Raw genomic sequence first — 18,167 nt, forward strand, 5'->3', positions numbered from 1 at the left:
TCTATTTGAGATTTGACATGGACTAGCAGCATAGGAAAAAGAGAAATCGTTTATTGTCTTTCAGTACTGTAATGGAAGACTATACAAGACTCCTGGTTATTTTCCAGACTGGATCTGAGCTCACTCATTCATTGCCAGAGGGACCATTGTTAGAAAGTTTAAAGCTGGGCTTAGCACTCAACTTGTTCTCAAGCCAAATCCTGAGTTGCTTTGGTGAGTCATATCTTCTGCTCATTAAATTTTATTTTTTTCACAGAAATATAAAGATACACCAAATTATATAGCAGATAAAAGTAGTATCCTTTTGATATCCTTTTGAGAGGCATAACATTCACTGGCCAGCAATCTTATTGGCATCCTTAAGAGCATGAAAACATAACGCAACAAAAATTTCTGACCTAAATCTCGTTCTAATGACCTTGCGGTTCAGTTCTGCATGTCACACTGTCTGACATCTTGCCAACGTAATCGTATTCAATGGATGAAGCGCAAAAGGACTTCATAATATCGTTGAATGTTTTTATTGTGGTTTAAAGATCTCTGTTTCAGCCTAGGTAGAGTTCACTGTACCATGCCTACGTCATTTCTTATAAGCCTTCCACTCTTTAAGCGCTTGCCGAGCTTGTGTCTTGGGTGAATCCATAGTTATGGGGACTGCTCTGCTAGGGTGGCAGATCCACTCCAGAACCACAACTGCGATCCAAGAGTGAGTTCACTAGGGGGACACCATCCCATAGATTATTAGAATGCGATCCCATTGGTTGGGAATGTGAGCCCTTGAGCCCTGGGATCATTCCAGTAAATCTAGGCATGCTATATTGTCTTAGGAAATGAAAATGAATTACTATTCTACCCTTTGGCAGTTAAAAGTATGCTCAATGGTAATTTGGGAATATGAAGATTGATGAAAATGGCAAATACATATCTAGGAAATAGGAGAGTTGATGCATTAATGCCCTTGAAACTACAGTCACCATTATTCCAAAAAAAAAAAAGGACCTTTGACAGTGTTACATTCTAAAAATCATATATGGCTGCATGCCTAAAAATCTGAGATTATTAATATATGATTAATTAACCATTATCTGGCTGTTGGTCATAGAATATTATCTTGGAAGGGAAAATGATATATATAGCTAATATAGTACCAATTTCTCACTTATACTCAATAATATCTAAAATAGATTTAGAGTTATGTTGTTATCAGTGCATATTGATGACATGCATGGGTAATATGTTGACATTATAATATCAAACAATCTTAAAATTTCCTAAAGGGTTGCATCCTAAAGATTCAGGCATATCATTATATGATGAATTACTCATTATAACCTTCATCCATGAAATATCTCGTTCTTGGCAAGAGAGTTAATAGTGCATTTTTCTCACTCATATCCAAGAATATTTTAAGTTAGACTTGGAAGGTTAATGATGGGTACATAAATGACCTCTGATGCATGACCCATATGTTAGCATTCTAAATTTGTGCAACCTTGAAAGTCCTATAAAGTTTCATGCTTAAAGGTTGATCATATCAATGTATGAAGTACCCATTATAGCTTCATCCTAGAAATGTCTCTGTTGGCAAAAGTGTTATAGTTTTGGAAGGGCAAAGGATATGAATGGTTAAAATAGTACATTTTCCTCAATCCAAGATACATTAATTTGATTTGGAAGGCTATTGATGGGTGCATTAATGACTTCTGACACAATACTAATATGTTGACATTTTAAAGTTGAACAACCTTACAAGTCCTGTACTGTTGCATGCCTAACTATTGATAATAATTATGTACTATATGGTATAGACCATGTGATTTATTGAGCTGTATACAATTGTATATTTATATGTTGACATTTTAAAGTTGAACAACCTTATAATCCTGTACTGTTGCATGCCCAACTATTGATTATAGCTTTATTCTACATGGTGTAAACCATGTGATTAATTGTGCTGTATACAAACTATATTTTATACTAAGGTATATACTTAATAGTATAAACCAATGGTTTAAAAACCGTATCGGTGACCCGGATCGGGCTTTTCAAAAACCGATCCGGATCGGCGAATCGGCGATCCGGATCGGAATCGGATGAATCGGTCAGAATAAAGCTTCAAAAAAATCCGAAAAAATTATTAAAATTCATTATAAATATTGGTTTTTAGGAATTCAATAAAAAATGAGGGTACTCCATTAAGAATTTTCATGTTTTTGAATGAATATGCGAATATTGATATGTTCTTTCCCTGCATGAACTGCCATTCAGCATTTAATTTACAGTATTTCGTGCTCATCCCTACACTGTTGCTGTTGGGACTCGATATGTGAATTATATGGCTGGGATAGGGTGGCCTCAAAATCATCATCTCTCTCGTTTTCTCTTTAAATAATATGGATTAAAAAAAAAAAAAAACAAATTTTCAAAAAAATCGATCATGGATTAAAAAAAAAATCACAAATTTTCAAAAAATTCTATCATGGATTACAAAAAAAAATTCGATCATGGATTAAACAAAAAAAATCACAAATTTTCAAAAAATTCAATCATGGATTACATAAAATTCGATCATGGATTACATAAAATTCGATCATGGATTACATAAAATTCGATCATGGATTACAAAAAAAAACAAACAAAAAAAACAAAAAATTCAATCGTGGATTACAAAAAAAGAAAAAAATAGTTCGATCATGGATTACAAAAAATTCAATCATGGATTACAAAAAACTCTATCATGGGTTACAAAAAAAGCAAAAAACAAAAAATTCAATCATGGATTAAAAAAAAACAAACAAACATTTCGATCATGGATTACAAAAAAAAACAAACATTTCGATCATATATTACAAAACATTCGATCATGGATTACAAAAAATTCTATCATGGGTTACAAAAAAAAAAAAAAAAACAAAAAAATCGATCATGGATTACAAGAAAAGAAAACAAACATTTCGATCATGGATTACAAAAAATTCTATTATGGGTTACAAAAAACCAAAAAATTCGATCATGGATTACCAAAAAAAAAAAAAAAAAAAAAAAAAAAAAAAAAAAAAAAAAAAAAAAATCCGTACGGAATCGCCGATTCACTATTCGGACTCGCCGATTCCGTACAGTGAATCGGCGATTCACTGTACAGAATCGTCCGGTTCTCTCTAGAACCGGACGATTTCCGATTTTTGGGCGATCCGGTTCCTTTTTCACTATTTCCGAGTCGAACCGGGCGAGTCCGGTTCGACTCGGCATTTTTTAAAATGCTGGTATAAACTATGCAGTAATCGAGTTATATGCGTTTTCAGTGTATCGAAATGACGGCCGTCTAGGCGCCTTGATGGCATCTCAACGTCTTTTTTTCAATGTCAAGTATAGTGCATAAATTTCAGTTATGATGTGTTTCACACCTACTTCATGATACATATCACTTTATCTCCTAGTGCCCCATAGTCACTAGACTCCACCATATGGAGTATATGTGGCACGAACATGTGCTGGTGACCCAATAGCAACTTGGTACCCCCATTCTTCACCTCTATAGACATGATACATGCTCCTTAGATCATAGTCTGTCCAGGTGTGTAATGTTAATGCACCCTGATGCACATTGTCCATGCACCTGTTACTCTTCCACATGGATCCATGGGCAGGAACTGAAGAACCTGTGAACTCCGCCCATCCTCATTTCTAGTGTTGGAATGATTAGATCTCGCTTGACTATCATCATCATCATAGCCTTTTCCTAATTAATTGAGGTTGGCTTGATGATAGTATGACTATAATTACTGTTATACCCACATGTCCAATTCCATCCTTTCTTATCTTTTATAAAGTCTCTATCCCATCAAAGAATATTATTCAACCGCGTTGGAGGGCGAAATTGGAAAACTATTTTCCATGATATTGGAAGTTCACCTTCTTCCGCAAAAATCATTGACAGGTTGCAACAATTAGGTTAACAATATCTACTTTTTATTTATTCTTACACTCTTATCGTTACTTTTGTTCATTCAGTTTTTTTTTGTCTTGTTTTGGCTATATTCCAGTGTGCTCTGCAATTGGCCTAGGGTAAATGGGGAAGTCATTTTTTTTGTGTGAGTGTGTGTGTGTAATCTCTCTCACCTCATGTACAAAATCCAAAACGATGGAATTGCTGCTATCAATAAAAATTCTAATTAAAAATGTGGTGGCTGGCATGGGGTGAAATAGTTGTGGGAACTTTGGGGGTAAAGCCACGATTCCACCTTAGGAACTCGATCCTGCTGTTTATCTAAGGGATCTTAGAGGGAGCTGGGTTTAAAGAAATAGGGATCTCGCTCCTTATAAAATGGGATCTCAATCTATATGCTTTTAGGATCCCTCTAAGGAGAGGAGCTACTACTCGTTTCCTTAGTATTATATATTTATTTCTTTAGAAATCACACCGTGGTATAAAACTATAGTTTAATATCATAGAAAGCCAATTATGATATTATTAAACTGTATAATTGTAGCAAATTGGAGCACTATAGCTATGGCATTGGTAATAAGCTAAGGTGCATATGGTAATAGATCAAGCGGGCATTGGCTCAGGTTATGATCCTTGATAGAGCAGAATGGCGAAACCGGATTTGTCTAGCCCACCCCAAATAGTTGGGATAAGGCTCAGATGATGACGATGATTATGAATAGTTGAGCTTAGTTCTCTCAAGATCAAAACCTCGATCCCAATGACATGGGAACTTGCTCCCAAGTATCCTAGGATCTAGCTCCTTAACTTGTTGAGTGTATGAATGCAGATCCTAACCCCAGGGAGCTTCCACCATATGGCGGTTTGGCGTTCCCTGAATCGATCTAATCCCGAATCTGCTCCCGGTTCCATCAACTATGGGGTGTGAACAATGAGAATGCATGTGCTTTATTTACTGTGTTTCTAATATTCAATTCAATTCCACAGGATGACCATTGAGATTACATGTGGCGGTGTATCTTCCCCTAGATGTGCACAAAGTACTCTTTCTCTCTCTCTCTAGTGATTTCCTACTTTTTTTTTCTTTGTTATTTATTTTTAATTCAAATCCTTAGAGCGGATGACCATTGAGTGGACATGTGGCGATGTAGCCCATTGTCGGGTGCTCATAGAGACTTTGAAATAATCAAGGGAAAAGAGGAAGAGAGAGCAGCGAGAGAAGATGATGAATACAAGGATGTAGAGAGACTAGGAAGAGGGTCTTCCCACAACTCATGTGCTCCAAAAAGAAAAATAGATGAGAGAGAGAGAGAGAGAGAGAGAGAGAGAGAGAGAGAAGGTGGAAAAAGAAATAAAAGGAAAAACAAAGAGGCAAAGGTAAAGGAGGTCTGCGAACCCAAAAACTAGGATGCTGATGGGGTCCCCTGCTGGCAGCTCCCTCCTAGGTATGTGTTTGTCCAATTAGTTATAGTTACCTTCTTTCTCAAGGAAAAATGTTTGGATAAGTTCATGGCAGTTTTAAGAATGTAATAAATACAATTCTATGTATGCTCAGGAGAGGGCTTTTTGCCTTTAAAGAATTCTCATGTGAGTGTTCCATGTCAACTTGACCATGTTTTGGATCTGTTATCCAAGTTTTCAGAAGAATATGAAGGAATTGAAGCTTTTATAGAATTGTATGAGAATAGTCTAGTTCTGTACGTTTCCACCAATGTCTTTTGTGTCTACTTGCATCGAAAATTATATTGTTCAAGCCTGAATCTTTTTTTCTTGAGTAAATAATTTTTTTCAATTATATGTATAAAATTGAGCAGTTCTTTATAAAAGAAAAGGTGACATTGTCACTGTGTGGCATATGGTTGTCGTACAAATCATGAATTCTCTATTGACGGAATTGTCTATTATAGTGCATTTGTCGAGTATAAAGGTACAGTCACTCTCAATGAACTGCAAAGTAAGCAAAAGGATTTGGAAAAAGAAGCAAATGTAATGATCTCTAATGGTGGGAAGGTGAGCATTTGATGCAATTGGTTTTGTGTTACTCTTAACATAGTTCTTTTCCATTAGTTGAACAAGAATTTATGCTCATTTTCTGGTTAACTCACTTTTAGGTGACTGCTAGCATTCTTCCATATAAAGAAGCTTTGGAACTTTGCGGTGGATCTCTTCCCGATTACATTCCCAAGGTAAATGATACTTCACTTGGCATTTGACCCTGCATTCGCAATATATTACATGACATATGTCATCCAAGGGAAATAGTCAATATAGTGCCTCGAACACCCTCTTGAATTGTATAGGTTCTCTAGATGCTTGGGATATAAATAAAATGCTTGGATTGGATTACTTGTTATTTTTTTTCTGTTTTTATACTAAACTGATTTACCACTTGAATGCATTTTGGTAAAATACCCTTATACATCTAGTATATAAGTACCCATTTGGTTTCAAATACTCATTTGGGGTAAAAAAAAAAAATTGATTCAATCACTATTGTGAAAGTTTAGTTTTTTGAGCACCTTTATAGTTTTTGGAAATCTTCCAAGCACTGTTTTGATTTATAAAAACTTTTGAAGATTAAGCAGCTAACCATGTGGAAAATCGGTGACATTGAGGAAAAATGGATGTGACCATACAGAAGGATGATTATTTGCTTGATTCATTATTTGGCTCGATTGTTTGCTTGATTGTCATACCTGCTCATGAATTGATTTGATTTGTTCAGCCACATCTTCAACCTTCCCACTAACCTTTCCTAAATTTGGTATAGGCACCATACCACGAATGGATTATGCTAGGTGGTTGGATTCTTTGACCCATTGAAAGCAAATTTCGCTTGTGGCAATATCAAATCCCATTGCTTTGTCTTGTTTCCAACCAAGCTTCATAATGTGTCACCCAAATTTCAACTAATCTCTTCTATTTTGCTATGTGTTTGTGGATGATAAGCACTGCTAAAAGATAATTCAGTAACCCATTTTCTTCAACAAAGACCTTAAAAAATGGCTAAAAAACTTCTGTTCACAACAGGAGGTGGTTCTTTTGGCATGCCATGCAAACAAATAATTTCCTTGAATAATGATTAGCCACAAGCGACATATCCATAGTTTTCCAAGAAGGAATAAAATACGCCATCTTAGAAACCTTGTCCATACCATGAAGTTGTGGGAGAGAGTGATTGAGTAACGATTAAGGCATGAAACAAGTTTATCAGAAAACCAATTTAGTTTTATGCCAGGGAGGTCAACAATTGAGGCTATTTTCTTACTTAGGCAACTGATTGAGAAGTTTGGGGTAAAGGGAAAGGACCTCCACATGGTATTTATTGATCTAGAGAAAGCGTATGATAGAGTACCTCAAGATTTAATTTGGTAGGTGTTTGGAAAGAAAGGAGTCTCTAAATACTATATTGATTTGGTGAGAAATATATATGAGGGAGCGCTAACTAGTGTGCGAACAACTAGTGGAGAGACGAGTGAGTTTTCAGTGACAAAATGTTTGCATCAGGGGTTGTCGTTGAGCCCATACCTCTTTGTCTTAGTTATGGATGACTTAACTAGGCACCTACAAGATGAAGTACCATCATGTATATTGTTCTTGGTTGTGGATGATATAGTTTTGATCGATGGCGTCAACACAAGTTAGAACTTTGGAGGGATGCTCTAGAATCTAAAGGTTTTAAAATTAACTAGATTAAGATAAAGTATATGAAATACAAGTTTAGTAATAATAGGAGTAGAGACCAGGAAATAGTTAAGATTGACGGCCAAGAAATACCAAAACAGCACACTTTCAATATCTTGGGCTGGTGATCAAGGAAAATGGAGATATTGAGGAAGATGTCACAAATAGAATTAGAGCTGGGTGGGCGAGGTGGAGATGTGCAAATGGATTTTTTTGTGATCTCTACATACCGTTGAAGCTAAAAGGGAAGTTCTATAAGGCAACTGTGAGACCAGCTTTGCTTTATTGGGCGGAATGCATGGCGGTCAAGAAAAAACATACCATAGGACGAGCGTAGTTAAGGTTAGGATGTTGAGATAGATGAGTGGTAAGACAAGAAGGGATAGAATTTGAAATGAATACATTTGGGAGAACTTAGGTGTGGCTCCAAAAGGTGATAAAATGAGAGAAAGTAGACTTTAAGTGGGCTAGCCATGTGCAATGTAGACCCTATACAACACCTGTTAGTAGGTGTGAGTTGGATCAAGTGGAAAGCTAAAAAATGGCAAGGGCTAGGCCCAAAAGGGTATGATTGGAAGTAGTTAGAAGAGATATGGCGGCTTATGGCCTGACTAATTATATGGCCCTTGATAGAGCAGAATGGTGGACTAGGATTCTTGTAGCTGACCCCAAATAGCTGTGAAAAGGCTCTGATGATGATGATGATGATCTTAAGAGAACTTGTCCACTACTACCATAATGCAGTCTGTGCTATGGATCCATAGATCACACAAAATCCAAGCTCACGTCCAACCAGGGTGGTTTAAGAATTAGAAGTGAGATGTGTAATCCTACAATTTGAACAGTCCCCTTTGAAACATGTACCTCTCCACATGCCTAGTGATATCCCGCTTCAAGTTGGCTCAGCTTGTCAACTAAATCTAAGGTTTATCTTGGCCAAAATGGCCCTCATCATGTAGGTCTGTAACAATCTTCTCTTGTAGCGAGTATTCAGACACAATTAAATTCCTTTGAAGAGAATTCTTGCACACTAGAATAAGTGTGCTCATAATTACTACAAAATACTCATGATCTGGGTGGAACTTCTTGAAGTTATCAAAGCCTACAGCATTTGCCTTCATACTAGTTAATAAACTTGGTCTTCTGCTAAGTGCATTGGCAAGTTTTTTGTGAAATCCAGCCTTATGTTTCAGTGTGAAAATAAACTCTTGCAAGTAATCAACCCACTTGGCAGGCCCCTATTCAACTTGTGTTGCCCATTGATATATTTCAGCACTTCATGGTCTGAAAATTAGACGAACTCTCATTGCACCAATTAGTGATGCCAATGACATAAAGCATGCACTACAGCGTAGAACCCTCTATCATATGTGGGATATCTAGTTCTCGCTCTGCTGAATTTCTCATTATAAATGCTGTAAGCCTGCCCTCTTGACTTAGGACAGCTCCTATGCCTACCTATGAGGCATAAAAACTAACTTCATACGTCTCATCAAAATCCAGCATAGCAAATACTTCAGAAAGCTTCCTTTTTACTGTTTGGAAGCTACTCTCCACCTCCTTGGTCCATCAGAAAACCTTTTTCTTCATGCATGCTGTGATGGGGGCACAATCAATGTGCTGAAATTTCCAATAAAATGGTGATAAAAAGTGGCCAAAACATAAAGTTGGGCACATGTATACTTTTACACGTTGGCATTTGAGGATGGCCTTCACCTGGGACTGATCCACCTTCACCACTTCAGGTGACACCACATATCTAAGAAACACCACGCTGTCTGTCAGAAAACTAAACTTGAGGTTCATATATCCCTTGTCAAAACTTTAAAAACGTCAAATGCTGTTTGTGAGCTGCTCTGGAAGGGCCACACAACAAGATGTTGTCAAAGTATACAACCCCAAACCTCCCAATAAAGTTTCTAAGCACCTGATTCATCACATCATAAATGCACTAGGTGCATTAGACAACCCAAATGGTATTAGAAGCCATTAATATAATCAATGTTGTCTTCCATTCCTCTGCAGGCCTTATGTGGATACGGTGATACTTGCTTGTTGAATTCATTTTGGACGACACCTCCGTACCCACTAGCAAATCCAACATATCATCCAACATTGTATAGGGAAGCGGTATTTGATGCTAATTTTGTTAATAGGCCTGCTATCCACACACATACGCAATGCCCCCTCCTTTGGTGTCAACAAGGCTGGTACAGTACTTAGGCTTATGCTGTCCCTTATCTAGCCCTTTTTCCATTAACGTCATAACCTGCCATTCAACTCCTTGTGCTCCTTAGGGCTTTTTCAATATGCTGCCTTATTTTGTAAACACGAGCCTGGAATGTGGTCTATGTGGTGCTGTCCCCTCATGGGAGGCGATCCCGAAGGAAGATCTTCTGGCATATCATCCACATATTTGGATATTCCCCTATTAGGGGTTAGACGTCAATAGCTTAAGAGGCAGCCATCACACCATCTGTACTACTAAGGCATGCATTAGTTCACTCTCTTGGGCCTCTGCAATAGAATGTGTCGTTGAAACAAAATTGATGCTCTTTTGACCAGGTATAGGTGCAGTTCTCTCCCTTGTTCTTCCTCCTATCATAAACAGCACCATGGACATAATACCACGGCCTTCCCAACAACATATCCCACGTTATCATAGTATTTATTTCTATTGGAAAATGAAACAAGGCAGCAGTTTAGTGACAATTACCTCATTCCCTTTATTAAGCCACGGCAGCTTGTAGGGCCTTGGATGTTTCTCTACACTCGAGTTTATCTAATCCATTTGGGAGAGCACACCTCCTGCTGGGTATTATCAGCTAGCATACTTTCCACTGGTGGTGCATGTGATGTGGAAAATATTTGTTCTCAATTAATCCTCCTTGGCTTTGTGTTTCGGTAATAGCAAACTCGTCCCGATAGCAAGGGCGTCACCTTCATCACCATCCACAACCCAATTATCATCATCATCTTGTTCTCCAAATTCTTCCTCAGACAGGTTAATCATCAAATTCTGCACCCTCTTCATGCTCTCTTCCCTCAATCATGAGTTATTTATATTTTGCCAAGTGATTGAGGACTTATTGTTTGGGTCCTCTGAGGACTTGTGATTTGGATCCTCACACTTGTAACAATGGCATGATGCACTGTTTTGGTTTCTCCAAGATGTAACCCGAGTATTTGGGCGCACCATGTGTGCTGTTAAAGTCTCTTTGGTTGCTCCAACATGTTTTTTCGGTCCTGCTGCCTGATCCTAAACTTTCTCACTTCGGTTTTCAATTTCATTCTGTTTAGTTGACCTGTCCTACTATCCAGCAAGCTTCCAGATGTAAACCCACATTTTTTTGTTGCCTTTCCACTGCCAAGGCATGATGATATGCCTCCGAAGCGGTCCAGAAAGGTTTGAAGGACAAAATGTCCTATATATGTTTGATCAAACCCCTACTCATCGTGACCAGCTGTTCATCGCATTCCGACAGGTCATAATGGGCAATCATCTAAGGTTTTATCTCCTTGCTGAAGAGAAGGCAAATGTCATACATGGTTAAAAGATGGAAAACTTTCGCTTATATTCTTCTTCATCTTTTTCCAATTTGTGATTTTCTGCTTCCATCTTCTTTCCTGTGTCATTATCAACTGTTCCCGCTATCATGACGGACGACCTTTCAATTTAATTGCTACCAGCTTCACCTTCTCATCGGGCACCTCTTTTTAAAATTTTGTATGGTAGTGTTTAACCAGTAAAATCTTCAGCCCTTAATCCACCATGAGAATTTCTATGTTGATATCGAAACCTCTACTCATTTCAGTGTAATATGTATTCGTATGGCATCCTCTCTATCATACGGCTTTCAACACAGACCATGGCTAAGAAATGGGTTTTCCATATCCTTTGATTCATAATCATCATTGTCATGGATCAGAGTTTCTAACTGCGCAAGGAATTGGGTTAAAATTCTACTTGCCTCTTTAGAGGTTCTATCACTTCATCTTGGGCATCGGTGATCTACACATGCAATACCACGTCCTTGGCCACACCTTGGAGCCATGAATTGAAGCAGCAGTCCGAGGGCAAGATCGATCTGCTTTGATACCAACTGATGCAGCCCGAACTGATGTTTTTCTTTTAAAAAAAGCACAATCAGTTCAGATCTGCACGAATGATGCCCTAGATATCATGTCCCCAAAGAAAACGGTGAGGGAGTGCTGGACAATCCATGTCCCTTTTCCTGCAATGTTTTATTCAAATTTAAGCTGAAGGTGGCTAGGTTTGCCTTACATGAGCTTAAATGACTTGTAAAACAACCAAATCAATTCTACGTATTACATATAACCCATTTATATGCTCCCTTTACTAGGATATTCCAAAGAATGTGCGACTTATTTGCATGCCACTTTCTTCCTCTTGTACTGTTTTTTTCTCTCTTTTCTCCGCGTACTCAGCAGCTACTGCCACTACATTAGAGAGGATGGGTGGTCCTGATGGGATGGTCTCATGGTGTTTTTAGCGACGTTCCTGACGGGAAGGAAAACTGTGTGGGGCTTCTCTCCATGTCTCTCTTACATACCTCGTTTATAATGTCTTGTTACTTAAATTTCACTCCTTATTTGTATCATGTTTCATCAACATTGTCTATCCTATTACTTTTTTTCTCATTGATTCCTTTTCATATATGTTTTTTCCTCAGGAATATAAGATTGGCCACTCTCTCCTTTTCTTAAAATTACTTATCCATGCATCATTACAAATGGTGTATGCTAGTAAATGATATAGTTTCTCCTTGTGTATGTTCCTTATTTAGATTATTCTCATTCTCATTGGTGTCATTGGTGTCATTCACTCATTATGATTCCTTTATGTGGTCTGTTTGATAATTGGATTTAAGTTTGAATCGGAACTACCTTTAAAAAGTACAAAATCTGAATAAACTAACTGCTGCATTAAAGATTAAATTGTGCTTGTCTTGAGGAATCTTGCAGGATAGTAGTCCTCGGATAGTACAACTAGGGAATAATCTTGGATGCCCTTGTGGTGGAACTCATGTAGCTGATATGTCAGAAATCGGGAGCATGAAGGTATAACTATTTTGGAATGACCTGGTTTTCATTTCCCCCCTTAATTAAAATTTTGCCATCATATTTACAACTATTGCTTTTAGGCTTGCTCATGTTACTTGTTATATTTTTTATTGAAGTCATGATTGTACTTTGATGTTCTCATTTAGTTAAGTATTGTCTGAGCTTAGGCAGTTAACTTTGGATATTGGACATAAATCACAAGTTGTTCATTCATTTATATGGTGATTTTTTGTAGATTGAATGCAACATAGCCACATATACGCCTCATCTACCTATTTTTTTTTGTGAAAAGGTTCCTCATCTAGCTCTGTTAATGGCAATTTCTAAAACCATGGGATCAAGAATCCGTTTTAGCATCTTAGGCCTATTCCTGAGGTCTCCCGTGCATAATATCTGCATGAGGTCCTTGCATGGTTGAAACGTGAGTCAAGTAGCATTCACACCACTGTTAAGGAGGCTATTTTCAATAAAGGTCCCATTGTTGGGAGCCTACAAGGGATATTTCTCATGTGGGGATCAAGTGGGATGCTAGGTACTGTGGTGCATGTTGTTCATGGACGACGTAGGTTTCACCAATGAGGCCTAAAATGGTGTCAACTCGAAGTTAGAACTTTGGAGGGATGCTCTAGAATCTAGAGGTTTTAAAATTAGCCAGACTAAGACAACGTATATGGAATGCAAGTTTTGGTAATAACAGGAGTAGAGACGAATAAGTAGTTAATATTGACGGCCAAGAAATACCAAAAAGAGTGCACTTTCAATATTTTGGGTTGTAATCCCGGAAAATGGAGAGATTGAGGAAGAAGAGCGCACTTTCAATATCATAGGTCGATAATCCAAGAAAATGGAGAGATTGAGGAAGATGTCGCACATTGAATCAGAGCTGGGTGGGCGAAGTGGAGATGTGCAACCATAATTTTATGTAATTATCGCATACCAATGAAGTTGAAGGGCAAGTTCTATAGGACAACTGTGAGACCAACATTGCTTTGTGGGGTAGAATGTTGGATTGTTAAGAAACAACATCCCCTTTTACAATTTCTAAAATGCTACTTGGACCTTGGTTGATAGTAGTCTTGAAGCTGGTTTCTTAACTACACTTTTAACAGGGATTTGAATTTTTAGAATTTTGGGCTCATTGAGTACAAAATGAGCTCAAGGGTAATTGCACTAGGGGTAGCAGCAGGGTTTGTGGATTTAGCATAGTGCTGATCACAGGCAAGACCATGGGCATTTATCTTAGGAGAAAAAAAAAAAAAATTGGCAAGAGCTGGTTAATTTTTACTTCCCATGTTTTCTATGATCTGAGATGGGTTCTGAATGATATTTGGGGCAATTTTTTGCATGCACACAGGAATGTGAACAACAAGCATGCTAATTTTGTTGGAAAATATGTCATGATCCATATGATCATGGAAAGATTATGGTCATAAGGGTGATCACTGGACAATGATGGAAGGAGAGTGGGTCCTGTGAAATATGTAACTAATTTTTACATGACTACATCTCACTCTGCCTCTATCCCCATCCATTGGACGGTGAAGACCCTTATGATCAGGCTGGTACTATAATTATGTAGATCATCATAAACTTAATTTTATAAACTTTTTGGGACCACTTATTGGTGCATTTGTGTTAGGGAATTTTGAGTATATTTGAAGGTGTTTATTAAATGTTTTTTGCATGTTAGAAGGCACATTGCATATGCAAGGCATGATGAATCCATGAACTTACAAGTTCTATAATTCAAGGAAAATGCCCTTTTTTTATGTATGCATATTTTTTATTTATGTGAACTGCATGCCCGATTGTTTTCCTTTTCCCTAGCCCCAAAAAAAAAGCAGCACTTTCAATTAGTTGGTTTTGGTTTTGCGGAGAAACAGTCCTTTATAATTCTATTTTCCTTTTACGCTCATGTCATTCTATGGTTCTTATACCCTATACCTTTGTAATTGTTCTTTGCAAATTAAATTATTCGTGGTCCATGTTAAAGGAACTGAGCTATATTGTTATGCCTCAGTTTGCACTCTCTTGAGAGTTTTTTGTTCTACTTGCTTGTGCAGATAAGCCAGATTCGGATGAAGAAGGGAATAGCCAAAATTTCCTATAGTATTGAGTTGTAGGAATTGAGTGGCCGTGATTTTTCTGTAATTACATTGTTAATTATAATATGTTAAAATGTATGGGCTCTTAATGGTTTTATGTGGGATGAGAATTAGTGAGATTTGAATCCTGCATGTCAGGCCGTACATAGTGATCACTAATGATCAGCAAAAATATCACGATATGTGGGAGTTGAACCTTGAGATTCAGCCTTAACAGTGATTGATTATTATCAGAGTACATCAGAGTTTTAGACTTGAATGCTTGCAATTTATCCCTTAGTTGTGATTAGTTAGTTCGATGAGTGCACATGGTTCACTATTCCTTCTATGACTGTTACTGTGTTGGGCATGAGGTTTTGGTTATGGGCTGCAGGAGCGTCCTGCATTTCCATGTTGACGATGGACAGTGGGAATTTAACCATACCCAGATGAATGTTCATTGTTAATTTCAACCCTGTCGCCGGGTACAGAAGGTGGATATGCCGTGGTGTACCAAACCACAGGTGTATTGTATGTTTCACCTTAATTTATTTTTATTCATTCATAGTTTATTTTGGGATGTTATTTGGTCTTCAGACCATGAACACCAGTGCTATGGCCCTATGCTCAAATCGCTGGCAATAGAAGCTGACTGCAAATTAATATCAGCCTTTTTTTTCATGGTAAAATGAAGATTAACCTTTTTAGTGATGATAAATTTGCATGCAAATGCCAGCCTTTATTGACTGGACTTATATATGACAGCCGAGTGATTTCCCTTGGGAGCATCATAAACTGGAGTATTTTCAGAACTCCTAATATCGATTGAAAAATATCAGGAAAAAGTTTATATAAGGGTGAGGCCTTACACAATCAAATTAAGGTACACCTAAAAACTTCACTAGAAGTGTGGTTTTGATGCTTAAAATCCTAAAATCGACCATCTCAACCTCAAGATGTATGGATATGAGAAAAATAGATTTCAAGTTATGAAATTAGTGAATCTTGTATTGTATTAGTGTATCTTTGAGTATTCATAGATGTGTTCGATCTACACAATTTTTTAACCTTTAAATTTTATAATGAGATATGAAATTAAATTTTCGGGCCATCACAAAGATTCCCAGTAGTGAAACATATTTTGACACTATTTCTACTTTGATTGATTAGGGCCTCAACTTTATACAAATCACATCCAAAATATAATGTCCTAATATTGAAGTGGAGTTGTACAGTTCCTGGAGGGTTAGATCTAAGTGTTTAGTAACTGGAAAACCAATCTTTTATTTTCTGAGAATTTACTAGTATTTCTAAAGTGGTTCCTGAAAGCTCTTAAGGGAACAAACTCTTTTAACTCTTTTGCCTAGGGGGAGAAAGTGTACAGTTTGTTCCCGTGATAGCATGCCATGCAAGCCGATGGTAGGTATTTCTACTATAATTTCTACTTTTTGTCTTCTCAAACTTCGAATATAAATATATAATAAAATTCGCCAACATTTTCATTTTTCTAGTATCAGGTGAAACGTTCAGATGCAAAAGGCACAAAGATGAATTTTCAACCCTTGAAAAAGCAGAAAACGAATGCTGCATGCAATAGCAAACCATGGATGAACTAGGGCATGAGAGAAAAATATATTGGTTAGTGATTGTTGATTGTATTTTGCCATGGATGAAAGAAAAATATGAGAGAAAAACATATTGACTGGTGAATGTTGATTATAAGGCCTCTTACATGGTTTTTAAATCTAGCCATTTCTTTTCTTGTTAATTTTTTTTTTTTAGACTTTTTATTTCGGGCCACTGTTCAAAATTCGTGGCATGGAAGTGTACGACTTGGCTTGAAGTCAATGAGGTACCCATTCAAGTTTGTGACCCTTGGTTTCCTACATATTTCTTTTCTTTTGATTTGTTATTTGCTTATTTTCAAGGCCTAAAGAATCGGGAGCTGTATTTAGCCAGTGTTCTCAAATTCGCTTTATTTTGCTAAAGAGGCCGGAGCCTTCAGATTTTAGATCTAGACTGAAATGAAGCTTTATTTGTTTATTTTCAAGGCCTAGAGAATCATGAGCCAGCATCTTTAAGCTCGATCAAAATTGGTGGTCGACCAGTTTGATACACAAGTCCAATTATTTTCAACACTGTTAAAGATACCACAGTCCACACTACATGTAGTACACTATATGTGGTCCACTGTTTGTATTCTACATATATTTTCATTATGTGGCTATCTGGGTTTCATTCCAGTGAGTGGGGAGAAGGGTTCCTTTTGGTGATTAACTTCACACAAAAAAAAATAGTGGAAATAAAGGTTCCTGCCTCTCTCTCTCACACACTCACTCTCGGTCTCACTTTGACGATGTTACTCTATTCTTCGTATCCTTCTCCCTTTCTTTTTTTATTTATTTATTTTTTAAAAGGTTACATACGAATGGAACTTGAGATGTAATGTTATAAAAACCCAATTGCTACCATCTTTACCCAAACTCGATTTTTTCATCTTTTAAAAAATCATGTCGAGTCGAAAATATTATCCAAAAGGGATTGTTTACAAAGAGATCATTTATATTTTGTACATGGAGGTCACAATCATTATTGTCCTTTAAATTTTGAAAAAGGTGGTGATAAGAGTGTCATTGAATATATATAATTCCAAAAAAAAAATTCTTGGACTTCATGACTCATCTCAAGCCATCTAATTTGATCTTATGAGTGTGAATGATTGTGCTCTCTATGTACAAAAGATAAATGGTCTTTTTGTAGACAATCTCTATTCAAGTAAAAAAAAAAACTATTTACCTTGTCAAATACATAGAGAGAAAAAAAAAAATTATAATTCTACCAGGAATAAAAAAATAAAACTATTCCAAATTTACGTGGACCTCTGTAACCAATAATCTTTTCTCCATGTTCAGTCTTAGAGGTTTACAACCATCCAAATCAACATTATCTCCCGCACTATGTTCTATCTCCACATCTTGTCCATCCATATCCACCATACATTGAAACGGCCCATGTCCACGATTCTCTCTTTCTAAAAATTGACGTGCAGATCAACATGGACTCCATGTTTTCCTGTGCGGGTCCACCGAGAACGGGTTAAAAGTATTCTAGGCTAGTTTGAAAAGGACACGGTTTATGTGTGTCACCCTGCATGTGCCCTTTCTACAAGAAGGTTTACTCGTCACTACAACACATATAACGAATTCACCCTTTTTTCCTAGTACATCTTATTAATTGAAGTTGTGCAACCTAAATTTGGATGAAAAATTGAAGGAAAACGTTTATATAAGGTGTTCGTTAAGGTACACTTCAAAAATCCAGGCGAAATATAGGAGACCATCGATATATGGATATGAAAATGAGAAAGA

The 18,167-nt window shown here is 37.1% G+C and overlaps 1 protein-coding gene and 1 long non-coding RNA gene across 8 annotated transcripts in view; both read left to right on the forward strand.

The window, feature by feature from the left end:
• Positions 1-15,079, forward strand: part of LOC18430278 (threonyl and alanyl tRNA synthetase second additional domain-containing protein) — a 30,255-nt gene extending 15,176 nt beyond the window's left edge. For all 7 annotated transcript variants that reach the window (XM_088859545.1, XM_088859547.1, XM_088859548.1 and 4 more), the window contains 4 exons: positions 5,854-5,956; positions 6,058-6,132; positions 12,617-12,712; positions 14,779-15,079. In XM_088859545.1, the coding sequence (XP_088715671.1) occupies positions 5,854-5,956; positions 6,058-6,132; positions 12,617-12,712; positions 14,779-14,838 (334 nt within the window). In that variant the 3' untranslated portion in view covers positions 14,839-15,079. The remainder of the gene's footprint in view (positions 1-5,853; positions 5,957-6,057; positions 6,133-12,616; positions 12,713-14,778) is intronic.
• Positions 4,915-5,244, forward strand: LOC148783430 (uncharacterized). The gene is made up of 2 exons (XR_016050215.1): positions 4,915-4,986; positions 5,098-5,244. It is a non-coding gene; the product is annotated as an uncharacterized LOC148783430 (long non-coding RNA).
• Positions 15,080-18,167: the final 3,088 nt, after the last annotated feature.

The sequence above is a fragment of the Amborella trichopoda genome, chromosome 2 (genome assembly GCF_054954075.1).
Source record: "Amborella trichopoda isolate Santa Cruz 75 chromosome 2, AtrichopodaSantaCruz75HAP2 v2.0, whole genome shotgun sequence".
NCBI classification, from domain to species: Eukaryota; Viridiplantae; Streptophyta; class Magnoliopsida; order Amborellales; family Amborellaceae; genus Amborella; species Amborella trichopoda.